Here is a 16,256-nt window from a genome sequence, read left to right as displayed (position 1 = left end):
CGATTCGTCCAATCGATAACGGGCAACAAAATTTATAAAAGTTGATATCACTTTGATGGATACCCCCGCATTTTTTGAATGTGACTATTTTACGCGTATGAGTAAGTCACGCGCGCGATACAGAATGTCAGTGCGTAGTTTTTTAGAGTAAAATACTCGTAACGTAGTTTAGACAAGTGGTAGTTCTAGCCGATCAAAAAATAAAATTAAATATATATTTAAAACTCCAAGTGGTTTGTGTGTGTGTGCGTGTTTTCAATAAGATGTTCGAGTACGACGACGATTCCGACGAAGCGGATCGTGATGAAGAGCGAGCGCGAAAAGGTCGATTGGAAGGGTGGAAACGGAGCGACGCGATTCGCTCCATCCGGCTGGACGGGCCCCGGGCGCTTCCCCCGATCTCCGTGACATTTTTACAGAGAGAGAGAGAGAGAGAGAGAGATCGACGATCTTCTCCTGGAGGCCGTGATCGACCGTACCGGGAAACAGGTATAGCGCGAGGGTCGAAGTCTGATCGAGTTCGTGGCTCGGAGCGGCAGCGAGTCGTGCATCGGGTGGCAACGTATCGCAAATTTATCGACGACTGGCTGAAGAAGATCCGGGAACTCTTTAAAATATATACGATAGATTCGATGCGAATCGACGAGGTGAGGAAGTTCCTCGAGCTCGGCCAGGTGGACGCCAATCGCGTCGAGCGAAAGGAAGGTAATTCGCCGCGCTGCACTTAGGCTCTGGCCTGGGGCCGAGAGGAGATCGTGGAATCGCTGCCGATAGCAGGTGCCAGTGGAAATTTGTCTACACATCGCCTGCCAGAGAACACAGCGATTGCGGCTTTTCGGAGTCGCTCTTCGAGATCGTCGACCAAGTTCGGCAGACATTACTTATCGACGCTCGAAGCAACTCGGGTACACACTCCGGAGCTCGCGCGTTGGCAAAGTTATCGTTTTGAAAGAATAAAGTAAACTCGATAAAAAGCTTTATGTTTGTTTTGTTTTTTTATTTTCAAATTTTATCATCGAACCACCACGATTTCCCTATCGAAGTTCCTCGGGTCCGAGAGACACAGTGAAAAATTTCTCAATGTGCGAATGAATAACAGTAATCGAAGCACACACGCTTCATTATGGGTACAACAACGCGGATCTCGTCTTCGTTCTTCGCCGAAGCAGCACCGCCGATTCAATTTTTGACACAACTGCAGCGCGTCCGCGGGGGGAGGGGATCGTCAGCTGATCACCGACAGGTTCCTAAAAAAAATATATAGCGTATAGCAAAAACCATTACCGTTTATATACATTTTTTTTCTCGTCGTTTACTTTGTCGAATCGAACCGACGATGCAGATTATTATTGTTGTTGTTGTTGTGGCCACGATGATGCAGATGATCGCCGGAGCAGCGGGACGACTGCTGCCTCTCGAAATTCGCCAGGCAGTCCTGCAGCTGGCCGTGTATCTCCGTGCCGTCCTGATGATTGACCATGGTGGCCTCGAGGCTGGCGCACAGCGTCTCGAGCTGCAGACACAGCCAGCCCTCGGTCAGCCTCACGCAGCGCCTGATCAGCTCCTGAATCTGCTCGTCCGTCAGTTTGTTGCTGCTGGTGTTGTTGTTGTTGATCTGTTGTCCTCGAAGCTGATACGGTGATGGCTGCTGTAGCTGCTGCTGCTGTTGATGGGTCTTGCTGTTGGCCAGACTGTTGAAGCCACCGCCGAGTCGCTGACGCTTGGCCAGGGGCCTCTCGCTGCCGCCGCCTCCGTAGCTGCATTCTCGCTTGCTGGGAAAGCTCAGGGTCGCTGCGAATGTAAAAAAGATCAAACGTGGCCCAAGGATGCATTTCGAACGCAACAATTACCCGACTTGGTTCTTCCTAAACTCTCCGTGTTGTACCTCTTCGACCTCTTCGTGGCGAATATATCTTGCGTCTCTCCTGCGTACGAAAAAAAAAAGAAAACAAAAAATTTCGTTAAAGATGTATCGACTCGCGATGCTCCGATCTCCTTACCGTTGAACGAAATGTTGGACGCGCTGTCCGAGCCCGACGTCGCTCGCGCGAACAGCTCGTGAAAATATTTCTCCCGGTCGGCGGCGCCGTGCGACTCGACCTCGAACGTCTCGCCCTGATACTCGGTGAACAGATCCGCGATCTGTGCCGTGTGGGGAAGATCGAATAAATAGCAGTTTCTTCCCTTTCATTTTTTTTTTTTTTGTCGTTATCGTCAAACCTCGAAGGGTAAATTATCTCGGCTGCACCTGGCCGTCATCAGAACGAGTATATGCACCGAACGATCCAAGCTCTTGATGAGCGAGACGAAGACGACACGCGCCACCTCGTCGACGAGATCCCACCAGGACAGCACGTCGGGCACGTAGAGCAGCGAGGGCAAGGTGTGACGGGCAGCCTTGACCTTCTGTATCATGGACTCCTCGACGGCGCGGCCCGTCTCCTCGAAGAGGGTCGTCACGTCGAGTATGTGGCAGGGCAGATGCTCGAGGGTGTGCAGCACCGCCGGGCCGAGGTGGCGCGTGTGACAGTCGTCGAGTCCGCAGAGCAGCAGCCGCGGACAGTTGGTCGAGTAGGCGGACGATCTCGTCGTGGTGCTCCCATCGTCGGCGGCTACGGCTGCGACGCTGATCATTTCCGGCGGACAGACGGCGCAGAGCGTCGCCACGATCTGACTCAGCCGGTCCTCGAGCAGAGGTCGAATCTCCGGGGGCAGTACCCTGACCGGGGCGATGGCTATGCGATGCGAGGCCGGCACGATGTTCTGCTGGGCCTTGACGAAGTCGATCCTCTCGACCTTGAGCGATTTCTCGTTGATGTGGTACCTGGACTTGGTCGCGTAGATCTGCGGATAGTTGCGTCGCACGCAGCACATCACCGCCTCGGTGCACAGCGCCTGCAGATCGCTGCCGCAGAAGCCCACCGTCTTCGAGGCCAGATAGGTGAGAAACTTCTGGGGTGGCCGCTGCTTCCAGCTTTTCACGTGAATCGAGAGGATCTCCTTGCGCGCTGGGAAGCACGGCAGCGGGAAGTAGAGCTCGCGATCGAATCTACCCGGACGCCTCAGAGCCGGATCGATGGCGTCGAGGCGATTCGTCGCGCCGATCACGATGATCTCCGAGTTGTTGTCCAGCCCGTCCATGAGGGCTAAGAGAGTCGACACGACGCTGGCGTGCACAAAGTCCTGATGACTCGAGCGTATCGGCGCCAGTCCGTCGACCTCGTCGAAGAAGATGATGCAGGGCCGGCTCTGCGTGGCCATCTGAAAGATCTTCTGGAGCTTCTTCTCGCTCTCGCCGACCCACTTGCTGAGGCAGTCGGAGCCCTTGCGCGAGATGAACGAGACCTTGCGCTCCGAGTTGCTGCACTCGACCGCCAGCGCGCTGGCCACCAGGGTTTTGCCGGTACCTGATTTTTTGAATACGGATTATCGATACGAAAAAGAACGCGAGTAGAGTATCGTTACCTGGTGGTCCGTAGAACAAGAGTCCACGGGGCGGACGCAGATTGAACTTGGCGTAAATGTCGCCGTACATCAGCGGGAAGAGGACCATCTCCTTGACGATTCTGATGTGCTTCTCCAGACCGCCGATGCAAGAAAAATCCTTGACTCCGGCCATGCTTTTTTTTTCTTCCCAATATACTCTTTTACGCGGCTATGTGTGCAGAACTATAAAGTTCTTTTGAGTTTTCCCTTGGCGAGACGAGTCATATTCACGTATGCATCTGTCTCTTTCTCCTTGACACCTGCGGAAGTTTTTTTCTCTACGCCATACCGATCGTATACCCGAATTACGTACCCCCCTTTTTCGCACACGACTCGCGCACAACGATATAATAACATATACTATGGCCCCCTGGTTATTTTTGGGCCCAGTTTTTCGCACTAAGAATTTTAGCCGGATTACCGTTAGACGTTGTCACGAAGAAATTTCATAATACGAGCTTGACATTTTGTCAGACACGCTACTACGAGAGGGGGGTTAGTCTGTCAAAAAAAAACAACAACAAAAACAAAACAACGCCATGACTGGACATTTATTCAAATGTTGAATGTTTTTTCGAGTTTTTTTTTTCAAAATCAAGGAAGTGGATGAAGTTTATTTTTAATAAATCTCATTTATTGAACACCATACAAGATAATGTACAAACGTATATAAACATTACAATAAATAAGGCAGTGCATTCGTGACTCATCTACCGATCTTTTTTTTATAAATTCATCGCTCGTAAATGTAATGAAACTGGTTCGAGTTTCAATCTCCTCGGATAGTTCATTGATGCCATGATAGTAATTTTATATTCGTTTCACAAAACAATCGATCGAACTTTTTTCTGAATACAAGGCAATATAATTAATTAACTGGCGGAAGTCTTATCGTTTCGTGGTGGCAGTTACTTTGCAGCTAATCATAATGTGAGTGAGGAAAAAAATATATTATTATTAATAATATTCATCGCTGTGCTCGCGCAGCACATAAAACTTAACAAGACTCTGTTAATTTTTTACAAACTATATACCTATTTAGAAAAATAACATAAATAATTATACTGATTGTGATTATCGTCATCCATCATTACGATTACGAAGTCTCGATCTATATATCAATATAAAAAAACGTATTGTCTTAATATATTCACTATATAATAGTACATACTGAATAATTCTTAGACACTCAAATCCTCTATGCACGAAAAACTTATTTGCTTCGCAAAAGTGGTACATTTTTTTTATCAATAGTAAAAATTTAATCTTTTTCGATTCAAATATAGCTACATATAGATTTATTTTTTTGTTACCCTATTATTTGGAAAATAAAAAAATAATAATTTTTATTCAAATTAATCAATGATATGCCGATGTATCATCAAGTATGATTTTATTTCAAAAATGTAAAAAAAAACGAATGAAAACACAAACACTACAAAAAACATGTGAATTCGAAATAATATAAAAATATGTACAACATATTAGATTACTTTTAAATAGCGTATGGTTAAGAACTAAAAAATTATTGTTAATAGTAACAGTATACAAAATCTAAGAACGAAATGAAGGAACAGCAATGAAGACTCCAGATTCTGTACCCATCAATTTGAACATACACTTGACGGCCACATAAAAAAATTCATATTCGCTTCAATGTTTAATCGAATAGAAGTGGGAGATTCATTATTTTATTAAGTACTGCAATTCCTCCAGAACCTAAAATATTGAATATAATTCTTAAATAACAAACTTGAATCGTAACTTTTTGAAATATCTAAGAAATCTAAAGAAATCTGTGAATTTTTAACTCTAATGATTCTACAGATATTAATAATCACAAGTTCATTTCAATTTAAAAAATTGTTCATATCAACATTTCGTTAATGCCATCAAACTAGTGAATATTGAAAATAATCCAATACAATACTAGGATAGTTACGTGCAACGTAACATTACCTTCGTTCATTTAAACATTAATAGTATGTGAAATATAAAAACCCCTTCACCTCGTTCTTTTACACATACGTGACTTGTGCCGCAATTGATAATTTTCACAGAAAATTATGTGATTGCAACAATAATTAGTTTTTTCGAAAATGGTTAAAATAGTTTTTTTCTAACACATTTCAATCTGGTGATGATTGTGTTACATCTTATTTTCCGTACTTAATATTATATGAAAAAATGCAATTTACGAGTATGAATTCACCCTTAAATAATAAAGTAAAAAAACACTACTGTTCAAGAGTGTGGTACTTTTCAAAAGACTTGACATCTTCCATTAATTCCTGAAATGAATAAAAATGTTTTGTTAAAAATTGTCCAAAGAATGAATATTTTATTTAAAAGTAAATGATTACCTTTGGTAGCATTTTTCTATCATGGACTTTGGAGTACTGTGCAACTCGTCGTCTTAGTTGAACATAAGCGTCACATAATAAGTCAATGGGAAAATCAGCTGTAGCTTTAACTGTGTAGGCATAGCCATTTTCAAGTTCATCTCGATCGATGAGAACACTCTCTGAATCTTCGATATTAAACGTCAACTGATCATAATCGCTATCAAAGGAATAGCTTACATTTTCAGCATTTTCCTTCAAATTTTCCTTCAAATTTTCCTTCAAATTTTCCTTCAAATTTTCATTTACATTTTCATGTTGCGATTCTTCCTCTTCATCGGCAACTTCCATATTCGTGGAAATTGGAACAACCTCAGACGTGGACTTTGTTGTTGTTTCTTGTTCATTTGGTTGATCCGGTTGATCATTTTGAATATTTGTTTCGGATTTCTGTGCGTTTTCATTGTTTGAATCATGATCGGATTCGCTATTGTCAGATATATGCCCGTTCAGCACGATGGTGGTTTCAGTTTCGAACTCATGGGTGGTACCCTGTTCCGTTTCTTCTTGGTCAACGACACCCGAACTGCCGTCTTCGAAAGTGATCTTCTTTTTCTTATGTACTTTTTTGACAAAACCTCGGGCCCATGAAGACTTCAGGCGCCGTTTGCGTGAACTGGTCGAAGTCCTACCATTTACGGCCGTAGTACCAACATCACTCTCGCGATGCTTTTCACCATTGTGCGAAGATTCATCAGCTTTGGCATCTGCAGATGGACAATTTTCATTCGATTCTTTGGAAAAACTCTCCGAATCATTTTGCATTTTTCGAATTTTAGAAATTTCTTGGCACGCATCTTCAAAATCTGAATCCATCTCAGCTTTGATCAATGCGTAGGCATTGTCGCGAAGCGAACACGCACGATGTCTTATTAATTTATCAGCTGGATTTCTGTGAAATTATTTAGAAAAATTTTAGTTTTATACTAGAGTTATAATCAATGTATAAACGACTAAAAATCAGTTATAATACATTTAGCCTATTAAAAATATCAAGCTAAATAAAATATTGAATATTCATCCCTCTAATGAATAACATAAAAAGCCTGTACAGTATGAAAAAAAATAGCAAATGCACAATACTATGAACCTAAAAATACCTCTCGAATAATCCAAAGAAGTAACTACTATGTAAGCTGATTCAATTAAAAATATTTATGATTTATTAAAATTCTAATTAATGGCCTTATTTTGCATAAGCTAATAAACGCACTCAAATGAAGTTGATGCTATTTTTTTTATCTACATTAACTCTTCAAGAAAAAATACTAGGAGATCATATTGTTGTTAAATTAATTAATCTTTACAAAAAAATAGTACAAATATTCTAAATTTAGAATAGAAAACTGTTTATAAAATTATTACGATTGATACTTTAAAATTATGAGTTACAAAAACAGCATATTTACCTAGCTGGGTTGTATTCCAAAGCATTTGCACAAATAAGGTCGACGTCATCGAGAAAATCTCTGGCGCACATATAAAGATGCTGATCAATTTTAGTCATCATTGTTTCAAGATCCATCGGGTGTGAAATGATATCATTGTAATCTGGTGCTTCTTCTGTATCAACGGGTTGCGTGAACATGTAAAACCTAAATAAAAATAATAAAACATAAAGATGCATTCGAAAATTAAATGATATAGAGGTCAAAAAAATTACTTACTGTTTATTTCTAGCGAGTTTGGCACAGATTTCTCTCAAGAATATTCTCAATTGTCGCAAAGATACTTCTTGCTGTTCGTGCAAAATCTTTAGTTCTTTTGGTGAAAGCTTTTTCGGCTCTGGATCAGGAGCCAATGGAAGTTCTTCGAGGGCTTCTAAATTTTTTAGTTTTATTACCGGCGGTCGCAAACTCATAGTTGTGAAAATCGGTTTGAAGAACTTGACCCTCTGTTCTTCTGTTGTACCAGGGATATTGTAAACTTCTCCTCTAAGTTGACTGAATAGTTGTTGTATTTGTTCTGGTAATTCTTCATAATCAACTTCACTACTTGTTAATATAAAAATTGGCAGTGTTGGGCTAAGAGAGCTAATGCGACATAGAAATACAGCTTTGACTGTTTCTGGAACTAAAGGCCACCATTGATCGATTCCTTCTACGTAAATAACGGACGGAACATTTCTTGTTGCTTCATTAAAAACCTGAATATAAAAAGATAAATGGCAAATGTCAATCTTGCTACATATGAACTCTATGAATTAAACGTTTTTTTAAATTTACCTGTACACAAGTTTCTTCGGGTGATCTTGCACTTTCTGAAAAGAGAGTACTCACATTCAAATTATGAATTGCTAAATGCTCCATATGATATAGAAGAGCTTTTGCTAATTGTGGACTTTGATTTCGAGCTTTGGTACCACCAGTAATAACAAGTCTGGGTCGATGTATACCTTTAGTCGTTTTAGTTCTAAAAAAAATGTGTGATGAGTATAATACAAACATTTTTTTAACCAAATTAAGTAGATAAATGAATAATTCTCTAAACTAACTTGGCCAGAGCTGGATTCATTCCTTGAGGAAACATTTCTTGCACTATGCTGATCAATTCCTGTAATACTGGCTCTAATAATGGTTCCATAAAAGGTAAGAGTTTCTGGCCAATGGCTGGAGTTACTCTATGTGATGCAGGAACCAAAAGCGAACTAGCTTTTTCAAAATCTTCTTTCTTTACTTCGACTTTAGTAGGATTTAACAACAAGCGATTATTTGTTAGATAAATTTGAGGGTAGGTTCTTTTTAGTCCTTGAATAACAGCTTCTGTGCAAAGAGCTTTTAAATCTGAACCACAGTATCCAGTGCTTTTGTCTGCCAAAACTTGCAATAATTGATCATCAGGTGGGTTGCCCCATTTTTTCATGTGAATTTTCAAAATTTCTAATCGTTCTTTCATCGAGGGAAGAGGGAAAAATAATTCTCTGTCAAAACGCCCAGGTCTTCTCAAAGCGGGATCAATAGCATCGATCCTATTTGTTGCACCAATAACTATAACCTGAAGAATAAAAGATTGTGTTTTAATAATTTAAATTGAAACTCATCGTCAAATCTACTTAAATCGAAAAATACCTCTCCTCTATTATTCAGACCATCCATGAGAGCAAGTAGTGTCGATACGATACTGGCATGGATCTGATCTTGTTTGGTACTTCTAACAGGTGCTAAACCATCAATTTCATCGAAAAATATAATGGATGGTTTCATTTGTTGAGCCTGCTCAAATAATAATCTTAGTTGACGTTCTGATTCGCCAACCCATTTCGTTAAACAATCTGCTCCTTTGCGCATGAAAAACGATACTTTTCGACTACCTTTGCTGCATTCATTTGCTAATGCCCTTGCAATCAGAGTTTTACCAGTGCCTGTGAATCGCAGTCAATTACAATCATTTTTAATAGAACAGAAATAGCGAGATAAGAAATTGCAAAAGTGTTTCAAATTTTCTGTTTTGTACCTGGAGGACCATGGAATAGAACACCCTTTGGGGGTGTTACATGAAAACGCTCAAAAACGTTAGAATATACCATGGGAAAAACTACCATTTCTTTCAAACAATGTACGTGTGACTCTAATCCTCCAACATCATTGAAAGTGATATCCGAGTCAACTGATATAGGACTGATATCTGCTTTTCGATCAGAAGTCGAAGGAGCTCCTTGAGGATTAGATGATTGTCTAAAATAAAGATGATAGATTTTAGTTTTAATCACATGTTACAGTTGAAGAAGAAAACTTATGTATACCTATTCTTTTTATTTTTAGATTTATAACACTGGGCCTCGGAATCACTAGAGTCACTACTACTTGACGTTTTACTACGGTGTTTACGTCGTCTCGCGGCTGTACTATACATATCTCTAAATCGTCTCTCCCTCATAGATCTTCTTACAGGTTCGTTTCGAATTTGGAATTTTTCTACGGTTGGCTTTTTTTGACGCAAACTGTATTTGCGAGGACCAGGTTCATCAGTTGATTCACTCATGTCACTGTCTTCTAGTTTAAAAAAAATTTTAATTAATTTCAATAACTTCATCATATAAAGATTGTTCAAACTAACATTCAATAAAAATTTTCTTTTTTTCATCAAATGTTGTTGTCATTAATTTTTCAATTGATTAGTATATAATTAAAAAACGTACCTGCAAGTTGCCTTTTTTGTCTCACTCGCGTTGAAGTTCTTCTAGGACGCTTAACTCTTGAATACATATCAGTAAAGCCCTAAAAATAGTAATAAAATTTTAGTTATACTGGTAATACAATAAAGCAAGTCTATTTACTCAAGCTTACCTCATTTCCCTCATTTTCTGAATTTTCATTGTTTCCATCTTTAGCTTTATCACTCTCTTGATCATCTTCTTCTTCATCTTCTTCATCATCTTCTTCGACTTTAGGTGTACTCTTTCCATTATTTCTTTGCCTTGTTACTGGACCTTCTCTTGTTCTCAATGTGCCTGACCTAAAAATTTAAATTTTACAATGACTGCACTCTGGGATAATATTTTTAATAGTGTATACAAATAAAATAGAAATTTAAACAATTTTGACCAATTAAAACCAATTAAAATTAAAATTGTTAGTTTCTATTGAGAAACTATCAATAGCAAAACTTTGATGCTTTTTGTAAGGGAAATGATCATTTGGTTAGTCTAGTTAAATAATCAATACTATCATTACCTGAGTTCTCTTTCTTCATTAGTTTTAACATCAGATTTATTGTCTTTTATTTCAACCTTAACTTTAGTATCAGTCTTATTTTGACCATCTCTCTCTTTATCGTTCTTATCTCCATTTGAATTTCTTAATTTTAATTGGGACTTATTTCTTAATTCTCTTTCACACGGTTCGGAACTCCTCTGACTTCGTTCTGTTGTATTGATTGTTTCTGGTAAATTATGCTCATGATGATCGGAGAGTTTACGTAAACAACGATCAGGCCTTTCGATTAATTCTCTATGAAAGTCTTCATCCTCTAAATGGTCTCGATTAGAGTGACCCCGTAACCTTGACCTAGTTCTAAGTTCTCGACTGGAGTTAAGGCTGTGATTATTGCTTAAATGTCTTGAAGACCCTTTGGGAGAAAGATTTTCATGGGATCTTAAGGAAGACCTTCGCTTCATCCGAGGTGCATGAGAAGAATCTTCATCGGCCATCTCCTTTTCAGAAGATGAAGATTGTTTTTTATACATTGGGTAGCCTTTTAAAGTTTGAGTTCCTGCACAGCGAGAAGTTGATTGAAATAATTAAGAAAACATTTGTTATAGATTGAAAAAGAAAAAAGTAAATTACTCTCTTACCAAAAATCCAACTTGAATTAAGATTTTCATAAGTTTGTAATTTTTTCCTAGTACTTCGCCTAATATTTAAATTATTTGAATGACTCTCTTGAGCAGAATGATTTTGTGACCTCAAAGAAGATCTTAAACTTTTGCGTAAATGTCTTCCATCAAAAATTTCCTCCTCATCTGAGTCTTCTGTATCCATAGAATCAACAGCTTCTTCTTGTGACATGATCTGCAGATTCGGTTGGACAATTTAACAAAAAATATTTTATAAAATGCATGACAAGTTATTTTGAAATTTTTTCATAAAAAACAATAAAAAAAAATTGTTGAAGTCTTTTGACAAATAGAGTTAATTCTTTTTCTAAGTTTCAAGGATAGCTAAATAAAAACTTCAAAAATAAAATAAATTGCAATAATAATCTAGACTAGGTGCATCATGTGTGCGTACATGTATGACTATGCCTTGAGCAATTTATGCGTATGCATTGGGTACATCTCTATTCGATCTCCTTTAAAACAGCCTCATCGAGATAAACCTCGACAAAATTTAGTCACAGTATATACACACGGAGTCGCCATTCCCCCCCCGCGTATCAAATCGAGAGAGAGAGAGACGTTGTAATACATTTTTTTGAGTATAATGCACAAGTATACCTGGTGTGTGTCACATAAGTATCACGATAGTGCGATCGGAGCACTGAGTCATAGGTTAGGTCGCTGCATCGCACACATGACGAGGAAGGAAATTAAAAGTAATTGGAAAGTGCCTGAGAAAGCGTGTACCTTCATCTGCCGTTCGAGTGTGCCACTCAGAACTCTGGACCGCTATTGAGAAAAATTTCTAATTTCCAAAGTGTCTGTGTGTGTGTGTAGGCGGCCGCCCGTGTAATAGGAGCTGCAGCAGAGCAGTATAATATTATGCTAGTCGTTTTGTCGCGCGACACCACAACAGCCACTCACGAGTCCACAATTTTCCCTGTCACTGCTGCTGCTGGGCGCACGGCATGCGCGATACGGACGTCGTCGCTCGCGCTGCTGCAGCCGTAGTTCGTCGATCACCAGCACAGGTGCACGGCACGACGAAATATACGATGATATAAATGTCGATAGGGATTGTAACGGCGTTTTTTTATCGTCCACGGGCACTAATATACGATACGATAGGATGTATCGTGGTAAGCGAAAAGATTAACCCTATCTTCGCTCGACTAGCCTCGCGCAGCGTTTACGCAGGACTGTATATGGGCGTTTGAAAATTTGAACGAAAAACAGTCGATGGCTGCGATAGGGTATTATATAGTTGAGTGCACGGCCGAGTTCGCGTCGGCTATACGAGCGATTCCCAGCGGCAGTCGCGATCGAGACTACCACCACCCTGTATCGATGTGTTTTTTACGCTGCCTCGGTGCAGGATGTAAACAAAGCTCGCGGCCCGCGCTTTTTAGCCTCGTAAAACTGTCAACCGTTCGCGGTTCGATGCTCCGCGTTCGGCATCTTCGCTGACAGTCATCGTGACCGTCCGATGATACGGTTTTTTACGATTTTATAATATTTGATCGGAGATTCGGAGTCGTTTTCTCGGAAGCATAAATCATGAGAGTCAAGCTATCGGGGCGTTGGAAAAAGTATAAGAATCGAACTTGGCACGTGTAATTGTGGGGAGCCGAAAATTTTGACAGACGTCAGATCGACGGACGTGTCGTTCGATGAATTTCTTCGTTGCTTGAACATAAATGAAATATTTCTGCCATGAAGTATAGTAGATTGAATGTTTGATTGAATCGATCAAATATTTAGTGTAGTTAAAAAAAGACAAATAAAAATCTAGTTCTTGTAATCAAACTACAAATAATTTGTACTTTGGAATTTATTACTAGATGGCGCATTGAAAACTCGCGAGCGATAAGAAGAGCTTCATATACCTATAAATACATAAAATATTTCTTCGTGAATAAAAATATCGTTTCGCACCGTCCTTCGTGTTTTTTCGTTTAACATTGTACGAGGGGGAATTTGATAATCTAATTCCAATTTTATGCCTTGTCCTCGAGCTTTCTTGCATTGCCAAGCAGGTAGTAATCCACTTATTGGTCGGTTCAAATTCGACCGAGCCTATAATCCTCTAGAGTCAAAGAAAAATACACGAACTCATTATTGGCCCACGTTCGAACGAATAAGTACATTTTGAATTTTAATCGTGCAAAGAGCTGAATAAAATCGATATACGAATTCTGATATATTTACACGGACTAAAACATATGGACGCGGAAATGTAGAGGGGGGAGCACGACAGATTGTCACTTTGACGGTGAGCTCGGTGGTGAGCGACACATTAACTGTCAAATGAGTAAACAATGCAACCTAAGAGTTTTGTGCTCTTATCAGTCGCGCTGCGGTAAGGTGATAAATAATGGGCAACTGTCTCGCTCGATTAATTTCTTCATTGTGAACGATTCGATAATATGTTTTGGGAGTGGAACTGAGTAAAAAGTAGTAAGAAACAAAAACAATTTTTTGAATTTTCGGATCGTTCTTTATTCAAGGGCTTTTGAATCCAATGTAATACTTAATGAAATACCGATAGTACAGGACGTCCATGTAAACGTCTGGCTTTCCCGCGGCGCAATTGGGATGGACGCTCTCCGCGATGCCGATGAGTCGATTTTGATAAACGAGAGGACTTCCGCTGTCTCCCTGTATTGGAACAAAACACACAAGTAAGAAAATTTTCAATCAATTAAACGATCTATAGAGTAAAGTGGCTAGTTATGGGCCACCCTCTAGTTATGGGCCACTGTGAGCTATTATTTGAATGAATAAAAGTAAAAATTAAATTTTGACTCTAAAATTTTTTCCCTATTTCTATTAATATTATTCGTTCAGAAAAAATGAACAGCTCTACTTATGAACCGCTAAATCTTTTTTTTATAGGATTTATAACTCTGCTCTGGCCCATAACTGGGCTATTCGGTAAAATTGTCCATCCAGTTATGGGCCACAATTCAAACGGTTCAATTTAATTTTTAAGAATGACAGAAGTTTCCTTATACATTTTGAAACACGTATGTTCATTTTTTAGACGTTCAGTGCTCGAAAATAAAAATTAAACCCAGTCCTTAGTTCAGAATCATTGGTATCCCTGTAGGGTGGCCCATAACTACTTGATTCCCTTTTTTTGCTTTAATCATTTCTTGGGAAATATTGTTAGCTTTTTTATGTGAATTATATGTATTGATTCGAAAGGTTAACTTTTTGCTTTCAGAAGCTATTTTCAGACATTTTTTTCCATGCTACGCACAATTTCGATAAGAATGCAAAGTGAAAATTTTTCTCAAGTGGCCCATAACTAGCCACTTTACCCCGTATTTTAGAAAATGATAATAATATAAAACTAACCGAGCAGGCGCCCTGAGTAGGGCTCGTGTAACCGCAGAGAGAATGCGGGCCGATCTTGGCCAATCCCTGCAGCAGCTGCGCGCATCTGGCGCGCTCGACTGTCCTCACGGGCAGCGTCTGCAGGTACGGGGCGATGCTTCCGCCGTTCTCCTGCCTCTGCTGGTAGCCGTAGCCGGTCAGAGTCGCCCAGACGTTGGCCGGAGTTTCCGTCACGGCGAGCGGGATCGTCCTGATGGTTTTCGACAGGGTGACCTCCTTCTCGAGCTTTAAAAAAAAAAAGCAAAATTTTTTCATTCGCGTATAATCCAGGAAGAGTAAAGTATCTCTCGTTTTTCGTACCGTTATCATGCCCATGCCGGGCGCCTCCAAATTAACGTGATCCGACGTGTAGTTGAGTCTCTTCGCCCGGAACAGCAGCTCGGGATCGTCGTCCTCTTCCAGACTGGGACTGCCGAGCAGCACCGAGATCTCCTCGGCCGTGTACGGACTGACGCAGTGGGCCGCCGTCAGGACGTGTCTCGGGGTGATCAGGGCGCCGCCGCAAAAGACGTCCTCGTCGTAGCGAATCAACGCCGCCATCCACGGCGCCTGATTCGGCGCGGCGTTCTCGCCGCCGAGGATTCGCAGGGAGATGTCCTGGCAGTGGCCTGGCACGATGACGCGCAGCAAAACGAGGTGAATAATTGATGTCGATTTGTGGATTTTATAGATTATATATTTTGTTATACTTACCGTACGCTATCATCATTAGCACGATGATAATCTTCATGATGTAAAAGTATTTTAAACCTTGTAAGCGTCTTCAGCGATATCACTTTCCGAATTGCGCTCTCAAGAGACCGGTCTAAGTTTTTTATATTTTATGGGTACGTGCGCGAATAAATCAGAATTCGCAGTTGAGATAAAGTTACTTTCGATTCTATTCTTCTATTGTGTTGACAATCGACAGCTGAGTAAATATCAAACGAAATATTCTCCCAAATAATGTAGAAGCACTTGTTTTTTTTTTACAGAGAAATCGACGATTACTAATAAATATATAAGTTTACGTTGAGAAGGCGAATTTACAATAGCACTGTGTTGTGAAAACGAGCAGGAACAAAAAAAAAAAATATTAAGTTCAGGGACACCGGTACTTATAGCGCAATTACCTACTCGAGTTTAAATTTATCGCGTCACAAATGTAGTCATTCAATAATTTATTTATCGAGATACAACATGAGGTAAAAAAAAAGGAAGAAATAGTTACACCACGTCAATAAGTTTTGTAGACACTGGAAAATATGAATTATGATTAATTTCGAGCAGGTGCGTTTTGTTTCGTTTTTCCTTCCGCAAAAGTTACCGCGAGAGTCTTTTGAATTAGACTCGTGTTGACATTTTCATTACACGATTTTCCTTTGGTTTTCGTAAAAAAAGTAACTCTAGCTTCAGCGAGAATTGTTGACTTTTAAAATTTCAAGTCGGAATCTTGAAATTGAAATTGATTTCATGCCGCACTGCAGAGCGCATCGCGATGCTATGAGTGTGCCACTTGTCCGCCGACATAAACACTCGTGAAACAAACAAATGACAGAAAACAATATCAATATTTACAATAGGTATAGCACGTCTTCGAATTTTTAATGGAAAATTTATGAAGTATGACTAATTATTATTATTTATTGAACAGTCATTTTGTTCATAATAAA

General features: G+C 40.0%; 3 protein-coding genes across 5 annotated transcripts; all 3 read right to left on the bottom strand.

The window, feature by feature from the left end:
- Positions 1 to 1,225: 1,225 nt before the first annotated feature.
- Positions 1,226 to 3,619, bottom strand: LOC106659456 (ATPase family AAA domain-containing protein 2-like). Its single transcript, XM_014382029.1, has 6 exons — positions 3,466 to 3,619; positions 2,221 to 3,407; positions 2,001 to 2,142; positions 1,851 to 1,925; positions 1,317 to 1,791; positions 1,226 to 1,247 (listed from the first exon to the last, which is right to left on the bottom strand). Exons 1-6 carry the CDS (start codon positions 3,617 to 3,619, stop codon positions 1,226 to 1,228), a joined length of 2,055 nt encoding a protein of 684 aa, XP_014237515.1.
- A 977-nt stretch (positions 3,620 to 4,596) lies between these two features.
- On the bottom strand, positions 4,597 to 12,551 carry LOC106659656 (ATPase family AAA domain-containing protein 2-like). Of its 3 annotated transcripts, none has more exons than XM_023463118.1 (14): positions 11,953 to 12,551; positions 11,182 to 11,398; positions 10,562 to 11,099; positions 10,175 to 10,343; positions 10,027 to 10,105; positions 9,631 to 9,877; positions 9,342 to 9,562; positions 8,957 to 9,249; positions 8,383 to 8,882; positions 8,114 to 8,300; positions 7,556 to 8,034; positions 7,298 to 7,483; positions 5,850 to 6,780; positions 4,597 to 5,777 (listed from the first exon to the last, which is right to left on the bottom strand). In XM_023463118.1, the coding sequence occupies exons 1-14, from the start codon at positions 11,956 to 11,958 to the stop codon at positions 5,724 to 5,726; spliced, it is 4,107 nt and encodes a 1,368-aa protein (XP_023318886.1). In that variant the 5' UTR covers positions 11,959 to 12,551; the 3' UTR covers positions 4,597 to 5,723. The 3 variants fall into 3 exon arrangements, with proteins under 3 accessions (XP_023318886.1, XP_014237820.1, XP_014237819.1); XM_014382334.2 differs by having other exon boundaries at positions 9,631 to 9,880; positions 11,824 to 12,550; XM_014382333.2 differs by having other exon boundaries at positions 9,631 to 9,880; positions 11,953 to 12,550.
- A 1,153-nt stretch (positions 12,552 to 13,704) lies between these two features.
- Positions 13,705 to 15,737, bottom strand: LOC106659570 (chymotrypsin-2-like). Its single transcript, XM_014382170.2, has 4 exons — positions 15,298 to 15,737; positions 14,905 to 15,212; positions 14,566 to 14,829; positions 13,705 to 13,863 (listed from the first exon to the last, which is right to left on the bottom strand). Exons 1-4 carry the CDS (start codon positions 15,332 to 15,334, stop codon positions 13,708 to 13,710), a joined length of 765 nt encoding a protein of 254 aa, XP_014237656.1. The 5' UTR covers positions 15,335 to 15,737; the 3' UTR covers positions 13,705 to 13,707.
- Between the last annotated feature and the right edge of the window lie 519 nt (positions 15,738 to 16,256).

Source organism: Trichogramma pretiosum, unplaced genomic scaffold (genome assembly GCF_000599845.2).
Source record: "Trichogramma pretiosum strain Unisexual culture from Peru unplaced genomic scaffold, Tpre_2.0 scaffold74, whole genome shotgun sequence".
Classification (NCBI taxonomy): domain Eukaryota; kingdom Metazoa; phylum Arthropoda; class Insecta; order Hymenoptera; family Trichogrammatidae; genus Trichogramma; species Trichogramma pretiosum.
Note: the sequence above shows the minus strand (reverse complement) of the source record. Positions and strands in the feature narration are given on the sequence as shown.

Coding starts and splice junctions, on each gene's coding strand:
- LOC106659656 (XM_014382333.2), bottom strand. Junction 9,881..10,026: donor ACAAAAAAGGCAACTTGCAG/GTACGTTTTTTA, acceptor TTTTTAAACTAG/AAGACAGTGACATGAGTGAA. Junction 6,781..7,297: donor TTGGAATACAACCCAGCTAG/GTAAATATGCTG, acceptor ATAATTTCACAG/AAATCCAGCTGATAAATTAA.
- LOC106659456 (XM_014382029.1), bottom strand. CDS start 3,619: ATGGCCGGAGTCAAGGATTTTTCTTGCATCGGCGGTCTGGAGAAGCAC. Junction 1,792..1,850: donor TTTAGGAAGAACCAAGTCGG/GTAATTGTTGCG, acceptor TTACATTCGCAG/CGACCCTGAGCTTTCCCAGC. Junction 1,248..1,316: donor CGTCGGTTCGATTCGACAAA/GTAAACGACGAG, acceptor TATTTTTTTTAG/GAACCTGTCGGTGATCAGCT.
- LOC106659570 (XM_014382170.2), bottom strand. CDS start 15,334: ATGAAGATTATCATCGTGCTAATGATGATAGCGTACG. Junction 14,830..14,904: donor CCGGCATGGGCATGATAACG/GTACGAAAAACG, acceptor TTTTTTTTAAAG/CTCGAGAAGGAGGTCACCCT. Junction 13,864..14,565: donor CTACTCAGGGCGCCTGCTCG/GTTAGTTTTATA, acceptor GTTCCAATACAG/GGAGACAGCGGAAGTCCTCT.